Consider the following 17,999-nt stretch of genomic DNA (forward strand, 5'->3'; position numbering starts at 1 on the left):
CTACAAAGTGCATCAAATTTTATAATAAAACTAATTCATTAGACTTTTTGATGAACATTATCTGCCGGTGGCAGTGGCACTACACAACTACAGTTTTGGAGAAGAACAAGGAGCTTGAGCGACAAAGATGCTAAGCACAGGAGTGTTTCCACCACCCTGCAATTCAAAGTCTCTTCTCGCTCGTCAATGCACTACCACAACCTCCCTCTCAGTCCCACCCAAAACCCACCTCTCTTTGGTACCAAATACATTCTCAACTGGTTCGCTTTATGCAGTCTTTTGTAAAAACCACTCCTTTATCTCTTCCTTACCGCAATTCCAGCAAACCCATCTCGCTTTTCGTGTCTTTTATCAACGTCAAGGTTGTGGGTTGGGCGTACGTGCTTTGAATAAGCGTGGGACAGGTGACGTTGGGCACATGGAAATGGATGGCTTTGATGATGACGACGAGTTAGATGATAATGATGATGATGATGATGACGAGGGGGAGGTGGTGGATGAGGATGAGATGTTATTGCCTTTCGAGAAGATGAACCAGTGGCTGAAGAACAAGCCGCGAGGGTTTGGTGAAGGGAAGGTATTTGACACCTCTATTGAGGACAAGCTGCTTGAAGAAATGGAGCAGAGTATGCAGGCACAGGCTGCTAATGTCAATAAGCTTAAGAACGATCCCATACCGCCTACTTCCATGAAAAACGGTCCCAAAAAAATAGGTCAGTCATTGTTTTGACTTGCGACTGAGTGAATTCTGTACTTTGCTTAATATACTCATTTGCTCAAATGTGTTTTGCCTTGCCGCCATTGATTGTTTGTTGGAGAAGCTGTTGGGTTTTATCTGATTGTAATGTTTGTACTGCTAGAATTTGTTATATAGCGGTGATGTTCTTGGTTTCTATTTCTCTTTTGGTTTTTAGTAATTCTTGCTTACTACTTTATTCTTGGGGAACAATATAACCGTAAAGATTTACACTATAATTCCCCATATGTCATAGAAATGCATATAGAAGGACATTCTATAAATACATATATGTCAACCTGTTATGGAGGCTAGACTGGAGTGGGCCCGAATGGTAAGTGGAAAACAAGAAGTTCAAGTCTTGCTCAAACTATTCGTTCATGGGTAGATAGGTCGTGGGACCAAAGATTGCAAAAGAAAAGAATAAATAATACCATTTCAAGTACAAGCATTGCTGAGAAATGTGGTTAGCCGCCTCAGCTTGCCACTGTCGATGAACTTAAGAAAATAATTCATCTAACCCAATTACAAAGAGGCTTTTATTTTCTCTTCTTACTAATAATAATGGCAAGCAGAGCTAATCTATCCTGTTACCCTTATTTAATAAATTTAATTGTATGACCAATCATTATGGGTGTATTAGTACAAGCTCATTTCAAAGCTTGGCTGGTAATTCTTCAGCCACCTTTTATATTCCTTAGAAATCAATACATGATTTCGTCTTACTCTCTGTCCTCATTACCATCATCAGTACATTGTCGTTTTCAAGAGACTATTGTTCCCTTTCCTTAGTTCAATACCCATAAGCTTTAAGAACCCTTCTTATCTGAAAATGCATAATTTGTTCGTGTTGTTCCCACTGTATAATTTTGATGTGTGTGTAATTTTTGTATGATAGGAATGAATTCCCCCCACCTTTTCCTTCCCCCCCCCCCCCCCCCCCCCCCAAATTTATGCATCTCCAGTTGGTTGTATGGTTTTCCTTTTTACTTACAGAAATCATGTCGTCTTCGGAGTCTTCTACCTCTGTTGTTGCTTTCCCAATTAAGTTCATTGCACCCATTTTCTCAATTGTTTATGGAGTAGCATATTGGTGTGGAGACTGAAGAACATCTGTTAACACTTTGACAACATTGGGATCTAGAACTGGAAATCACCATTCTTCTTCTTCTTGGTGCATTGCCTTCGTTGTAAAATTTATTCTCTGAATTTTCTCTACTAAAATTCTTGGCACACTAGTTTGTAGAGATTGAAGAGCATCTGTTTGATATATTGACAATGCAAGGTTGTAGGCTTGTAGCACAGTTCCTTTTTCTTGTATTTGCAGCTAATAGGATACTGATGTAGGACAAGAATTCCATCTTGTTTTCGAGATGCTCTTATTACCGAGTGGGCTCGTCTTGATATCGGGATTGTTAACAAACAGGCTTGTTCAAGAACAATCTTACCATCAAACAAAGAAGTTTACTGAAGGGTTATTAGCAAGTCGGGACGAAAAGGTTTTATCATCGGAACCAAACATTAGGTTCCGATGAGTAAACTAATTTAAGCGGGACATTTTGTATCGTCGGCACCAAATGGACATGAGGATAACTAATATCTAGCGGTGGAAGTATAAAAGGAAAAGGCTATCGGCTGAGTCGATGAAAAATGAGAAACGACCGACGGGCATGAGTGGGAAATTACAGGCGGGACTTTTAGTACCGCTGAGAATTAATTAATTGGTCTATGATGTGGGGATAAGATTGATTCTTTTACATCCATAACAGATATCATATTAATATACCAAATCAAGAAGATTTAAGCAAGAAATGAAAGGGTCAACTACTAGATGTCGTTCAAGAAGGAAAGAAGAAACTATTGACGGATTGTGATTTGGAAGATATTTTGCATAATAACTTTTCCTAAATTTCCTGATTCTCCTTCTAGAGGATTCTCATATTTAGATTGACGTTATCGTCAAGAATTATCTTAGTTATTATATTTTCCTTTCGTTTATTTCCTTTCTTAGAAGATTTTATTCTTTAGTAGCCTTATGATCTTTCTATATTTCGGCTTATGTAGCCACCAAGAATTTCCATTGTTTTTTTTTTTTTTTTGGTTTTATTTCCATTCCTAAAATATGTTATCATTTTGTAGTTTTAGGGTTTCATTATAAATTATGAGCAATTGTAATGGAATAAACAGTTCAGTTTTTGCCATCAATAATATTATCAATTTTCTCTATCAACGTGTGCGTTGATTTTGTGTATTAAGAACACAATTTTTCTTTCACGTTTATCGTTTATCGCTTCTCTCTACGTCAGATACCCTCAAATCTGTGATATCAGTCACTTTTTTTTAAACTAAACTCTTTTCTCTGTGAAAAATCATATCATAGGATCCTTCTTGATGTGCTTTGACTAAGTTGGTAAATTCATTCAATATTTAATCATTAATTATTTTCAAGTTCATTGATAGCATTTTGTATTGTTTTGCCAAAGTGAGTCTGAGTTTACTGTACTGCATTGGCCTTTTGCAGCTCCTGAAGTTGTTCCAAGTGGAGTTCAAGTACGTGTTGCCAACCTTCCTAAGAAAAAGAACATCCAAAGGGATTTGAAATCAGCTTTCCTAGGGGTCCCTGGTATACTTAATATAATCCCTGCAGTTTCTGGGAACAAGAAGACTAGGGATCCTGTCTGTAAGGGTTTTGCGTTTGTTGTTTTCAAGTCTGAGGAGTATGCAACTAGGTATTTTATTTTTTCCTGAAAAGAATTATACAGAACAATAAGTTGTTCATTTACCTGATGTGACACTATTCCATACTGTACATTGCATCCGATTGGCATGGAAGGACTTCTCTGTTAATGCAAAGAGATCCAATTTTTCTTACTTTGATAGTATGATATTTATTAAAAACAATACTCCTCTTATGGCAGGTTCATACAGATGTTTTCTAGACAAAGTATTATGTTTGGTAAAATTCAGAAGCAGATAAAATGTGAGATTATGGATTCACAGTCTCCAAACCCTGCTCATGTACAATCAACAGACATTCCCTATACTGTTTCCCATTTAGCAGTTCTGGACTTGGAAGGGGACAGAAACAGAGATTCCAACATGGATGATTCTTCTCTGAATTCATGGGAGGAGAACAACTCTGATGAATCTGATGTTCTAGATACTGAGCTCATTAGAGCAGATGTAGAAGACATCAGCGAGAACCTGGAATCGATCAGCGTATTGAAAGTAATGGGTGATGATAGTATGGAAGCCAAGGCAGATTCTTTAACTCATTCATTCTCCCCAAAGAAAGAGGGAACTTGGGCACCTGAGAAGGAGCTACTTGCTGAAGGAAAAGGAGACAAGGTTCCTGAAAAAAAGCTACATGTGAAAGTGAAAGGCGAAAATGTTCTTGAGAAAAAGCCACGTGCAAAAGAAAAGAGGGAGAAGGTTCTGAAGTTGGGTGTTCCAGGGTCTGCAAAGAGGTACTTACCTGTGCTGTGCATTTTGTTGTTGACATGATCTTCCTGTTTTGTTTTATTTTTTATTTTCTGTAATTATACAATTTTCTGTTGATCATGATGCAGGTTAAAGATCAAGGAGAAGGCTGTACTAGCTGATGTTTTCTCTAAATATGGAGTACAAGCTGCTTTGGCTTCACAGGAAGGGAGCTAATCAGTTTACTGTAAATCATTTGAAATTTGATAAGATGAGACCATTACTACAAATATGGAATGGAAATGACATATGCATGAAGAAATTATGGTCCCCATGAATTTTTTGTTGGTGCTTTTCATCTGGGTCAGATGATAATTGATAATTGATCAGAGAACCTGTTCTGCGACCTCAGATGATGTAAATTTCCAATTCTGGGCACTTTTGATCCAGCATGAAGCAATACTTTCACTTTTGTGTGAACATTGTCTTCTTGAACTTCACATTATTTTCTGGATTGTGGCCAAGTTTTTATACTCCAAATGAGGTTTCTGTGCCCTTCTTGGTTTATGTAACTTATTCCATCTGAATGGTCAGGACTCATTCTTGTTTTAAGTTTATTAGTGGTGGTTGAAAATGATCTTTTGGGCCTGGCCTAATAAGATCATCCAAACTAGAGGGTAGTGATATTGCCTCTGAAAAGGCCAACATATAAGTGAAATTCGTGTATAGGCTGGACCAGCAAAATTGTTTTACTGCTCACAACCCTCTGGACTAAAAAATTTGGAAGATTCTATGGAAGGGAGTAAGTATAGGTTTTTTTTAAAAAAATTTATTATTATTATTATTATTTTTGAATTACCACTTTTCACAGGTTACTTAACAAAAATCAACATAACCATCTCCACCTTAGCCAGTTCACCCACATTAGTATCACAGGATGGGTTAAAATAATATTAAACTCAAGCTCTAACTTAGGTCTTCATCCTTTAGAAATTAGGACAAGAATTTATCTCCATTTAAAATGAAATAGATAGTATTCATTCATATCATAATTTAAAGTTAATGCACTGTTTGTGTACATGATTTTATATTAATTTTTTAAAAGACGTGTCAATGTTGATTTTATATATACAGTGAAATGCACAATTTTAAATCATGATGATGAAATAAAAATGATCATATTCCTAAAAATTGGAATTTATTTATTTATTTTTTTTGTTCTTTTTTGGCAATCATAATATTAATGTAGGACTCAGTTTGGATGCTAAAAAAATAAAGCTAGCATTAGCATCATCAAATTAGGACCACTTGGGTCAAGTATACTTGAGACCAACCCGTTCCCGTTACCGCTACCGCGAAAACCCACCCAAAACCCTTAAACCAATAACACCCCTCTGTATCTCCGGTGTAGGCGTTAAGGGCGAGAGCTTCATCACTTCCCCGCAGTTTGATCACAGTGATCAATTGGTACGTTAAAATACGTCAGGCATTGTCTATTTTGTGTCTTCTTTGACTATTGCCCAGCAATTCATTTTCGTTAATTAGGGTTTTTGCTCCTTCTCATTAAGCTCCTGTGTACCTATTTTTATGCTACTTTTGGTTGCTTAGCAATAAACAAGTAGACATTCTGAAGAAAAAGGAATTAGGTTAATCATGTTGTTTTCAAAAATTTATTTTTCCTTAGTTTCAGGGTTTGATAGAAATAAGACTTTTTTTTTTTTTTTTTGAGTTACATTTTTTTATTTTTTTGGAAGAATGTTTTAATAGCAAGCAATTTACTTTCAGAAATCGAGACAACCTGGGAAGTTTACTCTGTGATGAACTGCTTGTGGCATGTGTCTTCATATACTGCAGCTATAGTTAGAAGGACTAGTCATTTTGTTGCGAGGAGTTCTTTGTATGGATGTGCTAATTCCTCATGGAAAATAAACTTCGACTACACTGGTATTAGGGCAATCTATTTAGAACCTGTGCTGACAAGGTTTCATGTTCGGAGCTATTCGTCTCGAAGGGTTAGCAAAAGCACGTCTCGGTTACGGAAGTTAGATTCCGAGCCGGTGATGGAACAAGAGAAGGATGCGTTCTTTGTTGTGCGGAAAGGGGATATTGTCGGTGTTTATAAGAGCCTGACTGATTGTCAGGCTCAAGTTGGATCTTCAGTAATTCCTTTCGCCCTATAATTTACTGCTTTATAATGTAATTTCGTTTCTAAATTTGCAGATTTTCTTATTAATTGGCTCCTTTTAGTGATCTATACGATGTTTTTGAGACTTATTTGGGACTATATTCAAAATAAATGGTGTGGATTTCAAAATTAGTAATAATAAATATAGGAACATTAGTAATTGAGAAAATTCACAACATTAGAAACTTTATGTTATGATGTTGAATGATCTAGAGACAGTTGCTGCCACATATCAAGTCTGTATTATTCATGCATAACAATACACATAAATCTGTTAGTAATATGGATAATCGTGCTTTCCTATTCAACTCTTGTATGAAAGTAGATATTATTTCTCATATACTTTATAGTGTTGATAAAGAAGGAAGAATCATGAATAGTTTCTTTTGCTTATTTTTGGTGGATGTAGTTGTTTGTTTCAGATAAATTATTACTAAATTGAAAGCTGTTAAAGAGACAAAAAGAATAAGTGTAGTTTGACAATCCTTATTTAAGTTGCTCTTGCTCTTTTTGCTTGTGGTTGTTTTCCAGTTTTTACATTCACTATACGTGGAAGCTTTTGAGACTATGACTTGGTTGTTGGTTGCTAATTGGTTATTATCTGTCTGTTTGCATATGCCAACATAACATGAAGCCGAGATAATAACGTTTTTCGCTTTTTTTCTTTTCCTTAATGCAAAGTATTTAAAAGAACGTAAGAACTACAAATGCATTACATTATATTGTGTGTAGATAATAGACCCCTGATTACTGAACAGATGATTGTCCTTCTCCTGGTAGATATGCGATCCTCCAGTTAGTGTGTACAAAGGATATTCTTTGCCTAAGGACACTGAGGAATATCTCATTGCTCGCGGGCTTAAGAATGCTATCTACACTATTAATGCTGCAGACTTGAAAGAAGATCTTTTCGGCACTCTTATGCCTTGCCCTTTTCAAGTAAGATGACTTATATTGTACATTTTAACAATTTAAAACTCTTCTTTTCAAGATAATGTGAAGGCAAGTAATTATCTGTGCCAATTTGATGTGAACTTCTATGAATTACTCTCTATGTGGGTTGAACTTTTCCACTAGTTCCTTTGGATCTCTGAGAAATTTATACAAACAGTTGAATGTGCCAGCTCTCTGGTGATGTAATTACCTGTTCTGCTTATAACTCGAGAAGCTGAATAAGGAATCATTATATAACCTTGCTCCTTGTGACTTATTTTGCTGTCTTATTTTTGAGTTGGTTGAGGTGTCTGTCCAATCCATTTTGTGATTATGTCAATAATTACCTTGTATTTTTTGCATCACATTGGCTCTCTAGTTGCATGCTTAAGAGTATGAAATTTTTTTCATAACGGTTCAACTGAAAGTTATATGCTTATTGTGTACCTACTGCATGTGGCTTATATAAATGGGAAGATTAGTACTCCTTTTACATTTCAGGATCCAGCTTCTTGTAGAGGTGAAACATCTAGCAAGGTTGCTTCTAAAAAAAGATCACAGGAAGTGCATGAATCGGAAATTGCGGTAAGTAGTTTCTAAACTAGAAAATTCTTTGTTCAAGAACATGGTGGCACATTTGTCAGCAAAGATGACCTGTTTGAAAGTGTTCTTATGACTTTTGTTATTCAGCAGAAGTTTCAGTTGAATCTTTGTCATCGTCATTAGCTCATAAGTTAGGGTAATAACATCTTCTAAACTGTATTCTGGTGGCAGCAGTTGTAACACTTTTAATTTCTCACATCTTATCATCACAGAGGAGCATTTGGTTTTTAGAAACTAAGCACGGGAGCAGCCAGTGATGAAAAAGTTAAATGCCGAGAGGAGGCTATATAGTCTATGCTTAGTCCATGTTGCTATTCCTGGATCCAGGGAAAAATGTTGCAAATAATCTGCATTTTTAACTCGCTATAATTTATTAGATGATTAGCAGGGAAATCACTTCTGGTTGGATGGTGCCGATTCCATTGTTGGCTCATTGAGGAATCTTGTCTTTATGTTTAGGTGATTTTGTAGGAGCAATTGACAACTTCGATCCTCATTGCTCTCATATCAATGTTCCTTTTTTCGTAGTTTTTTATTGTATGTGCTGTAGTATCATAAATATTCTGGCATACTTCTTCAATATATGCCTTAGCCTTCATAAAGGCCCGAAGGAAGCTGTTTCTATGACTTAATATTATTATTATTTTTTTTTTCTAGAGGTTGATTCTTCTTTCATTGACTAGATGAGCTCTGGTTGTCTGTTTGATGCCAGAGAATGGGGATTATTACTGTTATTTAGTGCTGGAGGTTAGACAGGGGTTTAATATGCTAATCAGGGGATGATTATGTAAAAGGTGGGTGGTGATGTTCCAAGGATTTATGGTCATTTTTTGTCCTCCTTGGCAGTGTTTGGGATCATCATCTTGGGATTTCCATTCGCCTTGTATACTCTCCTCCTTTCTTCTTTTATTGTCCTTTTACTATTGGCTACAGTAAGTCATTTTACGTGAACTTTTGAAGGATTTTGGTCTTCTCTGCTAAGAAATATGCCCCGCTACCCCAATTCCACCCCCTCCATTGACCACCACATTTGCGTCGCTGGTTCCTTCACACCCCAAGCTTCTCCCTCAACCTCCAAACCCCCCTTTTTTCTTGCTTAATATGAATCTTAGGCTTTAGGTGGAGTCTAAAAGCATGGAATTTCACGTGTCATATTTTAAAAGCCTTTTTGTTTTTTCTTCTATGCTAATATTTAGGTCCTGGTGTATGATGCAGACTCTGCTGTGATATTCTTGGTTTGCTTATAGTGACTCAAACTTTATGCAGCTGAAGGTGATTATATTCTGTGCTTCAGATGATCTATTTTGCTGACCCTTATTTTTCAACGCCTTGCAGGAAATAGTTGGTTCTGCATCCATTTCAACAGATCCCTTGAGAAAGCATGTCAAGCTAGACCATTCTGCTGTGGTTGAAGCTCCTTCCGCTGCTTGTGTAAGTGGATATCATGGTGATGCCTAATGGTTACAACAAGGAAATTTGATCTAGAGTGCCCTTATATAGACCCTGGTTTTGCTCCACCCATACTCTCCTTTGTACTTATGCAGGTTTTCTTATCCCACTGTTTGGTGTTGATGAAGCCAAAAAAGTGGCTCAGAACCAGGGTAGTTTTTACTTTATTTTCTTGTTAATTAATACATTGAATTATGGGGACCTTTTGCTGGAGGACTCCCTACCACAGAATCTATCCAAGATTGTGGACAGAAGGGAAATTTTTTCTTTGTTTAGAGCCTGGCTCTGTATATGTGGTAGCATAATGCTTTGCATATATGGTGAACACTAAAATGTGATCCGTGCAATCATGTTTTTATGCACAGCAATCCTGTATTCTTGAGTTTGATGGTGCATCAAAAGGAAATCCTGGACAAGCTGGCGCAGGAGCTGTGCTGCGAGCTGAAGATGGAAGTTTGGTATACATTTTACCGTGTGGACTGTGTGGTGTTTATATGCTACTTTTATTTATATCTTTATCTAACCTTGCTTTCTGCATAGATCTGTAGATTGCAGGAAGGTTTGGGCACAGCAACCAATAATGTTGCTGAATATCGAGCTTTGATTTTGGGGTTGAAATATGCTCTTAAAAAGGGTTTTACTACCATCCGTGCCCAAGGAGACTCCAAGCTCATCTGTATGCAGGTTTGCAATGATGTTCTTTTTTTTCTTTAATGTGCATTGGGTGTCAAGAATACATGTTTAATTGTCTCTAATTATCATCTTCTGCTGTAGTTCGCTGGTGATGTTTCCTCCACTTTCCAACCTCTTTACTCCATATGTAGGATAATATATACATAAAAACAGAAATTCTTGTTGTTTTTGCTGCAAAATCAATTGGGAAAAGTCCACAAACCCTCCTCAAACTACCACCTAATTGACAATGCCCCTCCAAAACTTTAATTGGGACAATGTCCTCCCCAAACTACCAAAACATTGTCAATGTACCCCCCAAAGTCGGCAAAAAGACAAAAATGACCTTACAATTTTTTTCAATAAAACAAATTATATATTCATTAAAATAGTTTCTTCTCAATCAGAAGGCCTTTTGGTGCAAGTTATGCCTAATTTGCATTTGCCAGTGGACGATGAGTTGTAATGCTTAGATTGATGTTTTGTCTAGCCTGATTTACCAGGCAACTGTTTGATCTGATATTCCATTTGGGGTTGTAAATTTAAAGCAAACTTCTGGGTTTAGTATTGCAAGATCTTAGCTCCTAACCTCAAAGGGTCAATTATACATTTAAGATCAAATTTTAACTTTCCCTTTTGCGGTATGACCTGATTTCGCTTTGCCACCTTGTGGTTTGGAAAGTTTGACAGGTTTGTTATATTATATTTCTCTGTCAGGGTAGAAAGAGTATGCAATTCACCTTCCTGATGCATCTCCTTTTATGTGTGTATTCTGTCTGTATTAATGCCAAAGTCTTATGGAATAATCCTCGATGACACTTTCCAACCTCAGGGGGGGCAAAAAGTGAAAACTGGCAATATCATGGGGCCCAAAGCATGAGTTGGTACCCAATGATAGGACCAATACGGTTCATATTGTTTTAGTTATTTGCATTGGTTGCCCTTTCCTTTACTTGGCTTTTCTTTTTCCTCAATATTTTATAAATAATTCATTTCAATCGAACAGGTTCAGGGTTTGTGGAAAGTCAGAAACCAGAACATGTCTGACTTGTTTGAGGAGGCAAAAATATTGAAGGAGAAATTTCTTTCGTTCAAGATAAATCATGTCTTAAGGGTGCGTACAGTTGATTTTGCTTCGGTTTTAATGTTATATTGTAGTTCTTGTGTGCCCTGTATAACAGATATTGTAACATAATATTTATTAAAAAATAAATAAAAATGGTATGCTACACCACCCTTGGAAGGATGGACAACACACAACTTTGAACCTTGGTCCCCACCCACTCACAAGAAAATGGAGTCACTACTATAAATAAAGAAAGGAATAATTAATCAATAAACCATCTTGAACTTTTTGTGCAGCAGTGCTTCCATAGTTGTGGCATGCATACCAGTGCTTAGTGTGCCATAATTTTGTAGTCTTAAGGCTAGTGATTGAAAAAGTGATGGCCTATCATTCAACCAAGTGTGATTGTCTGTTCTCGGCAAAGGGGGAACAACATTTTGATTGAGCCCCAATTCGTCGCAATGCAGTTAATCAATAGAGATGTCATATTGGTTCATGTAATATACACTATAATTACTAGGCTTGTTTTGCTCGTAAGTCTTAACATTGGATCTGTCATATACTCAAAATGCATGAATTTCGCAATTTTATATATATTTGATTGGTAAATTACTCACGCACGGGTGAGATTTGAACCCATGGCCTCACCCTCCACCTTGCTATAAAGGGTGGAAGTATCATTTGAGCTAAAGCTCGTTGGCAAATTTTGCAATTATATTTACTGGAACAATAGTTAGATCATTGATTTTTTTTCTTCATGGTTACACTGAAGACTATATTTCTTGTTTGATTAAACTCCAGTAGTTTTCCCTACCATTTACCATAGTAAGCACATATGTTGTTTTGTGCCAGCAGATCTGTACTAATGACACTGTTGTATAAATCCCATAATATTCTTCCGTCCATAACTATGTATCTTAACCTGATATAAAATAACTAGTTCCTTGATGCTTCCCTGTAAGTTGAGTGATCCAATGTTTACCCTTGGTTGCTAAGGGATTTGTGGTTTTTCCAGTGCCGGCATGAAAAAAAAAATGGTGCATCAAATCACTCTGGTGGCAGATTATAAGATGGTGTATTAAATTGCCTTGTCCATTATCATGTATTCAAATGTTTAAATCTGCTTGCTGTGTCATTGTTTAAATGGGCCAAGTTACAAGATCCATGGTTTACAATTACAAGCTTAGTAAGCTGGCTTGTTAACTATTATCATATTCAAATGCCTTCGATGTCCGTTGTTTACTATTTTATAACATAATAACAGACTTTCTTACTCAAGGAAGCCTTAATTTTAAATAATTGGGATCAGTTACCCAGTTCCTTTTTCACCGTGCAGTTTTATCTTTTACCAAATTTTTTGGTAAATCCATAGGATTCATGTCTATTCTCAATGTCTTCATCAAGGTCCCCTTTGGCATTCTTTTTGTGTTTTTCATGCATTTAAATCCGACTATTACTATTACGAATAGAAACTTGTACTCGTTTGTTACTTCATGCATAAGAATCCTGCTGCTTCTGCTTTTATGTCATTGCTTATTTTTCAACTTTCTGACATTTTCTTTCTACCTCTCGAAGGAACAAAACTCCGAGGCTGATGCTCAAGCAAACTTTGCAGTCAGTCTTGCTGGTGAGGCTCTTGGGGTTTATCTAGCTTTTTCTGGCCTTTAATTTTATTCTATTTATTCACTCAATTCTTGTGTTACCTGTCTCCTGCTACAGATGGTCAAATCGAGGAGTTGGGATAGTAGTTCAATTGATGGTAGGCTGCTGCATATGTTTCACTTTTTGACAATTGAGCCGTCGAGAGTGTAGGATATCTGGAGTTAAAAACTCACTGCCATGATGAGCCATGCAATTTGGCGGTTCTTCATAGAAAGACATGGAAACTTCTTTGAAAGTTTAGCCCTCGGCAGGAATCAGGGACGAAACAAATTGTTTTTGATTTTTCACATCTTAGAGATACGAGTGAGCCTCAACTCAGTTGAATTTATCCAGCCAACTTGGGATCTGATATACAAAGAAACGAGTGAAGAAAATCTGTCAACTTAGTTTGTGTTCTTACCTGAATTAATAATCATTATTTTTCACTTTGCTGTTAAATTCTCTTCTTCATTTTCCGGAGCTCTCTCCGGTAAGCAAAATCTTTCGAATAAAGAAGGCAAATTTTTAAAATGGTGTGTATGTAATATACTCAGGATGGGATCTTTGGAGGATCCTAAGAGCTTGTGGCAAATTGCAAACATTACTTAGAACCGCAACACAAGATAGTGGGCAGTTGCCTTTTCAACTATTAGGGCACTTTGTGATATAAGAGCATTTCCAGCAGAGTAGCTATTTAGTTATTATGAGCTATTTTTATTTTTATTTTTTCAACAGATTAGCTTCACAGTAGGTAAAATAAATATTTTGCTAAGTGAATAGCAATAAGTTGCTACTCACTATAGCATAATATCCAAGTTTTTTTAATATTTTTTTCTCTGAAAATAATATTTAAATAAAATAGAGAATGAAATACAGAACCTGATGGAGTTTGTACAAAAAAATGAATAGGAAAAAAAAAACTTTTTGACTAGGTAAAATACCCTCAATTGTTGAAGATGCTCTGAGATATCTCAATACAGTATATATATATATATATAAAACAGTATATATTATTGGTTGAGTTGTTACTATTCTTATAATTGACAGTTAAAATTTTGAAATTGAAATGTAACACAATGTAGAGAACAAAATTTATTTTTTACTAACAGTGCCGTAAATGGTTTAGGTTGTCAGATAACATTCTTCCAAGAAATATATAATGGTGGAAGAATTGTCAACAAGCGGGGATAGCTCAGTTGGGAGAGCGTCAGACTGAAGATCTGAAGGTCGCGTGTTCGATCCACGCTCACCGCAATACCGTGCCACGTGAAGATATGTTAACGGGCCATTTGCCGTAGGAGACGAGTTTTTTTGTAGCCCTTGTACTTTTTGCCTACAATTATTATGATTTTGATTTTTCACCCTTGGAGGCCCAAAAGCAGTGTAAATGAAGGCACCATGTACGTCTTGGACTACGGTGGGGCACGTTGTCCCCTCTCTCTCTCTCTCTCACAGCTTGGCAGTCACAACTCACAAGCGTTGGCGTATCCCAGATTCAAGGAAGAAAAAAAAATGTTAGATTTATAATTTTTATTTTTTACAATTTTATTGACACATTTCAGCATATGATCTGAAGGTGTTCAAATTTTTGTTAGTGGCTGATGTAACTTCCATCACACGCTAACTCGTCAACAAATTTTAAGAGTTTTATTATATATTTTTTTCTTTTCATTTTTAGGGCAAGTGTTGATAAATCCAGGTTTTGTGTGCTTTGATTTGTCATCATAGGAATTGAACCCTCTCCAGTTGAGTTTAACGGGAAAGGAGTCGATTAGTTATAAGTAAGGATATTTTGATAATTTTACTCTTCAGTTGAAACTCAACTAGAGATGATCCTATTTCATCATCATACGGTTTAGCCAAATAGTAATATTTTTTGCACAACAAAAAATGAAAATAAAAATCATTTTCATGTCAATATTATTGTACAAAGTGTATACATTTGTTGGACATGAAACATTATTCTTAACCAAATATGTGAGTTGATAAAAACAAAAAAAAAAAAAAAGCTGCTATTTAACACATTATTGTCTTACTATGCTAATGTGGTGTTGTGAATTAACTATTGTTAACAGAAAAATAAAAATTTAATTATAGATTGATATTGTCTTACTATGCCGTTTTTTTTTTTTTTTTTTTTTTTTGTGAACTTAAAGAGTGTATTAATTGTTGAGAGAGATTCATCACATACGTAACAAATGGAGTATATGTCCATCTAGGCTTATACATTATTTCCAAAAAACATTAATATGATAAGTTGTTAATATAGACCACTGGACAACAAAAGCTGGAGTAGCTCAGTTGGTTAGAGCGTACGGCTGTTAACCGTAATGTCGAAGGTTCGACCCCTTCCTCTAGCGATTTTCTTTCAGAATTGGTAAATCTAAGTAATATAGATAACTTCATATTATTTAAATTTTTTAAAGTAGATATACTAATTTTAAGGAATAAGATAAATTAAAATGACTATCTATTCATTTGAAATTACCTGTAAATGGGCCGCCCACTTCTTTTAACACGACTCCTGGTCTAAAATCGGGACACAGAAAGAGGCTTCAAGAAGTGTCTAAACTGTAGAACACAGTGATTCAATTTCAGGATTGCCGTACGATTGAACCAGCATCCAGGCCCAGGAAAAAAAAGTTTGCCACTTGTCATCCATGGGACCTCATCACGGTCCTGCGAGACTTGCAGATCAAGAAATGCCCTTTGAGGCTCCAGCTCCAGCCCTAGCACCTGCAGTACCGAATCAAAAATGACCTGAATAATAAGCAAGAAGAGCAGAGCCTGGGAACCTAAAATGATGAATATGACGACAATGTTGACGAGAGGCGTTCGAAATTTAACCGCCGTAACAAAGAGAGCTTCGTTTTACCGCTTATTTTCTTCAGCCTCGTCGTCAACCCCCTCTACGCCTCCTCCCGGCGTCGTCGTTTCGGGTGCCGCTGCTGACGTGGCCGATGTCGACGAAGAAGAAGAAGAAGCGCAGAATCTGGTGTACTCGGATGCAGCCGCTTCCTTGGCCGTCAAGCCGGCGATCCCCACTCTCCTTCAGCCACGTGTCGTCGTCTACGACGGCGTCTGCCACCTCTGCCACCGAGGTACGTGTACACTCTGTTTCAAAAAAAAAAATATTCCTCCTCCTAGGGTTTCTATTTTCCAAATGCATTTTGAAATTTGATGCTGAATTGTTGTTTTTCGGTTATTGCATTGGATTCCTGGAGTGTAGCTTCTGAGATTGAATGCAGTGATTTTAAATTAGGCGCTGAAAATTATTTTTGTGTTTAAAGGGGTGAAGTGGGTGATCGAAGCAGACAAGTATAGGAAGATCAAGTTTTGTTGCCTTCAGTCGAAGACTGCCGAGCCGTACTTGAGGCTGTGTGGTGTGGACCGCGAGGATGTTCTCCGTCGCTTTTTATTCATCGAAGGCCCGGGCTTATATCACCAAGCATCAACCGGTTAGAACCCACGTCCGCTTTTACATTACTTGTTCGTCTATATGATGTTTAATTCTTTCATGAAAGGATGTGTTTACAAGTGAATCTTTCGCTAAACTTGGTTGTTTGTGGATTAAGTTTTAAACGAAAAAGAACAAAAAAAGAAAAAGAAAAAGAAAAGACGAATTAGTCTGTACTTACTGCATAGCTGCGGGTTCTTAAAGCATATTAGTCTGCAGAATATAGATTGCAATGCATGTGTTTATGTTTCTAAATCGTAACTGGTAAAAGAATGCCTATTGCAACTCCTTCTCGCTTTCTCGACTCTTATTATCTTATATGCATATGGTTTGCGTTCAGGAGAGACTTTAAGGTCATCTCTTTCTTGTTGTTAACCGCTATTGCTCCTCCTACTTTCTTCCTTTTCTGTCCTTCTACTGTGAAAATGATAGAGACCATATAAATGAGGCTTTAAGGTCAACATGGCAAGCTATTAGGTTTCTTTAATCTTTATCAATAAACCCAATTTCTGGATTTAAAATCAGACTGCTTTTCATTGGCTACTGGTGATTACTGTTAAGATCCTTTTAGATCTTATCGGAGGCTCTGTGCTGGGCACTGAATAGGCTTTTCTATAATGTACATAAGTTTAAAGACCCTCTGAAAAATTGGCTTGGATTTAACTTGCGAGGACTGTGTTATTCAATCTCTTGCACTGTGTCTGTTAAACATCGTCTGTGTAGATTATGCGTAATTCTTGCCAGGGATGTCTTTTACCAAGCACTTGTGTCTGAGAAATGATGAGAGAGCAAAGGAAGTATTGTTGTTCCCTGCTTGCAATTTATCTTTGAAGGTTCGGTTGATGAAAACAGTTATATTACCGGGTATTTATGGCCATTAGATTCTTGTAAATTTTCTTCTGTAATTCCAACTGATCCCATTATAAATTGTAACAGGAAACTTTATTTTGTATAAGATCCAAACTCAATTTCTTCTGTTATAGAATTTCAGTTTCAAGCTTTGATGATTTCGGAGAATTTTGTGGCTTCAATGCATGTTTAAAACAAACTTGGGAGCATCTCTCAAGAGAGCAAACTTATGAATATTTATACTGATTGTTATACATGAACATGACTAGTGTGAATTACTATCGATTTTCTTTGTCCAGTCTACCGTTTTTAACATGAATATGCAAGTCTAATTTAGTTGATGTAATTCTGCAGCTGCCTTGAGAGTTTTGTCATACTTGCCGCTGCCTTACTCTACTTTAAGCACACTCTTGGTAGTTCCAACTCCACTGAGGGATGCTGTCTACGATCATGTTGCCAAGCGACGCTATGACTGGTTCGGGAAGAGTGAGGATTGCTTAGTTTTGCAAGAGAAAGAGCTGCTTGAACGTTTTATTGATAGGGAAGAAATGATGGACCAGAGTAAATCAGATTTGTGATTAGCTTTTTAAATGCCATCAGCCACGTTTTGTTTGTATATGCATTGGTTGATATTCTTAAGGGAACATATAAATATAATGTTGTAAATGTGGGGTGTAGCTTGGCAAAGCCTTTTTTGTCCCAAGTAGGAGTTATATTACTGGGATTACAGATGATCAGATGCTATGCAACGTAATTCAACACTTACCTTTTGATCAATTACTACAGCTTTAAGGAATGCTCATATTTTTTGTCTCTTTCAATTAATACGCAGGATTCGTAATAGTTATTATCACTAATATGAGGAAGAGCTTTTGGAGAGTAGTTGGTGGAGAGATCCCCAATTGCATCAAATTGCAGTAGGCTCAGGATTAAGAAATATCAACAAAATTGTGATCCCTACAAATGCTAGTCTGTGAATCAACATGGT

General features: G+C 36.6%; 2 protein-coding genes and 2 non-coding genes across 4 annotated transcripts; all 4 read left to right on the forward strand.

The window, feature by feature from the left end:
- Positions 1 to 74: 74 nt before the first annotated feature.
- LOC133867135 (uncharacterized) lies at positions 75 to 4,768 on the forward strand. The gene is made up of 4 exons (XM_062303829.1): positions 75 to 713; positions 3,258 to 3,465; positions 3,655 to 4,203; positions 4,306 to 4,768. The coding sequence occupies exons 1-4, from the start codon at positions 128 to 130 to the stop codon at positions 4,391 to 4,393; spliced, it is 1,431 nt and encodes a 476-aa protein (XP_062159813.1). The 5' UTR covers positions 75 to 127; the 3' UTR covers positions 4,394 to 4,768.
- A 686-nt stretch (positions 4,769 to 5,454) lies between these two features.
- Positions 5,455 to 17,788, forward strand: LOC133858540 (uncharacterized). Its single transcript, XM_062294020.1, has 14 exons — positions 5,455 to 5,623; positions 5,942 to 6,315; positions 7,122 to 7,280; positions 7,776 to 7,859; positions 9,213 to 9,308; positions 9,422 to 9,478; positions 9,692 to 9,784; positions 9,867 to 10,010; positions 11,005 to 11,112; positions 12,640 to 12,691; positions 12,784 to 12,808; positions 15,478 to 15,806; positions 15,996 to 16,163; positions 17,366 to 17,788. Exons 2-14 carry the CDS (start codon positions 5,974 to 5,976, stop codon positions 17,587 to 17,589), a joined length of 1,881 nt encoding a protein of 626 aa, XP_062150004.1. The 5' UTR covers positions 5,455 to 5,623; positions 5,942 to 5,973; the 3' UTR covers positions 17,590 to 17,788.
- TRNAF-GAA (transfer RNA phenylalanine (anticodon GAA)) lies at positions 13,887 to 13,959 on the forward strand. The gene has a single exon. It is a non-coding gene; the product is annotated as a tRNA-Phe (tRNA).
- On the forward strand, positions 14,992 to 15,065 carry TRNAN-GUU (transfer RNA asparagine (anticodon GUU)). Its single transcript has one exon. It is a non-coding gene; the product is annotated as a tRNA-Asn (tRNA).
- Positions 17,789 to 17,999: the final 211 nt, after the last annotated feature.

The sequence above is a fragment of the Alnus glutinosa genome, chromosome 1, assembly GCF_958979055.1.
Source record: "Alnus glutinosa chromosome 1, dhAlnGlut1.1, whole genome shotgun sequence".
Classification (NCBI taxonomy): Eukaryota; Viridiplantae; Streptophyta; class Magnoliopsida; order Fagales; family Betulaceae; genus Alnus; species Alnus glutinosa.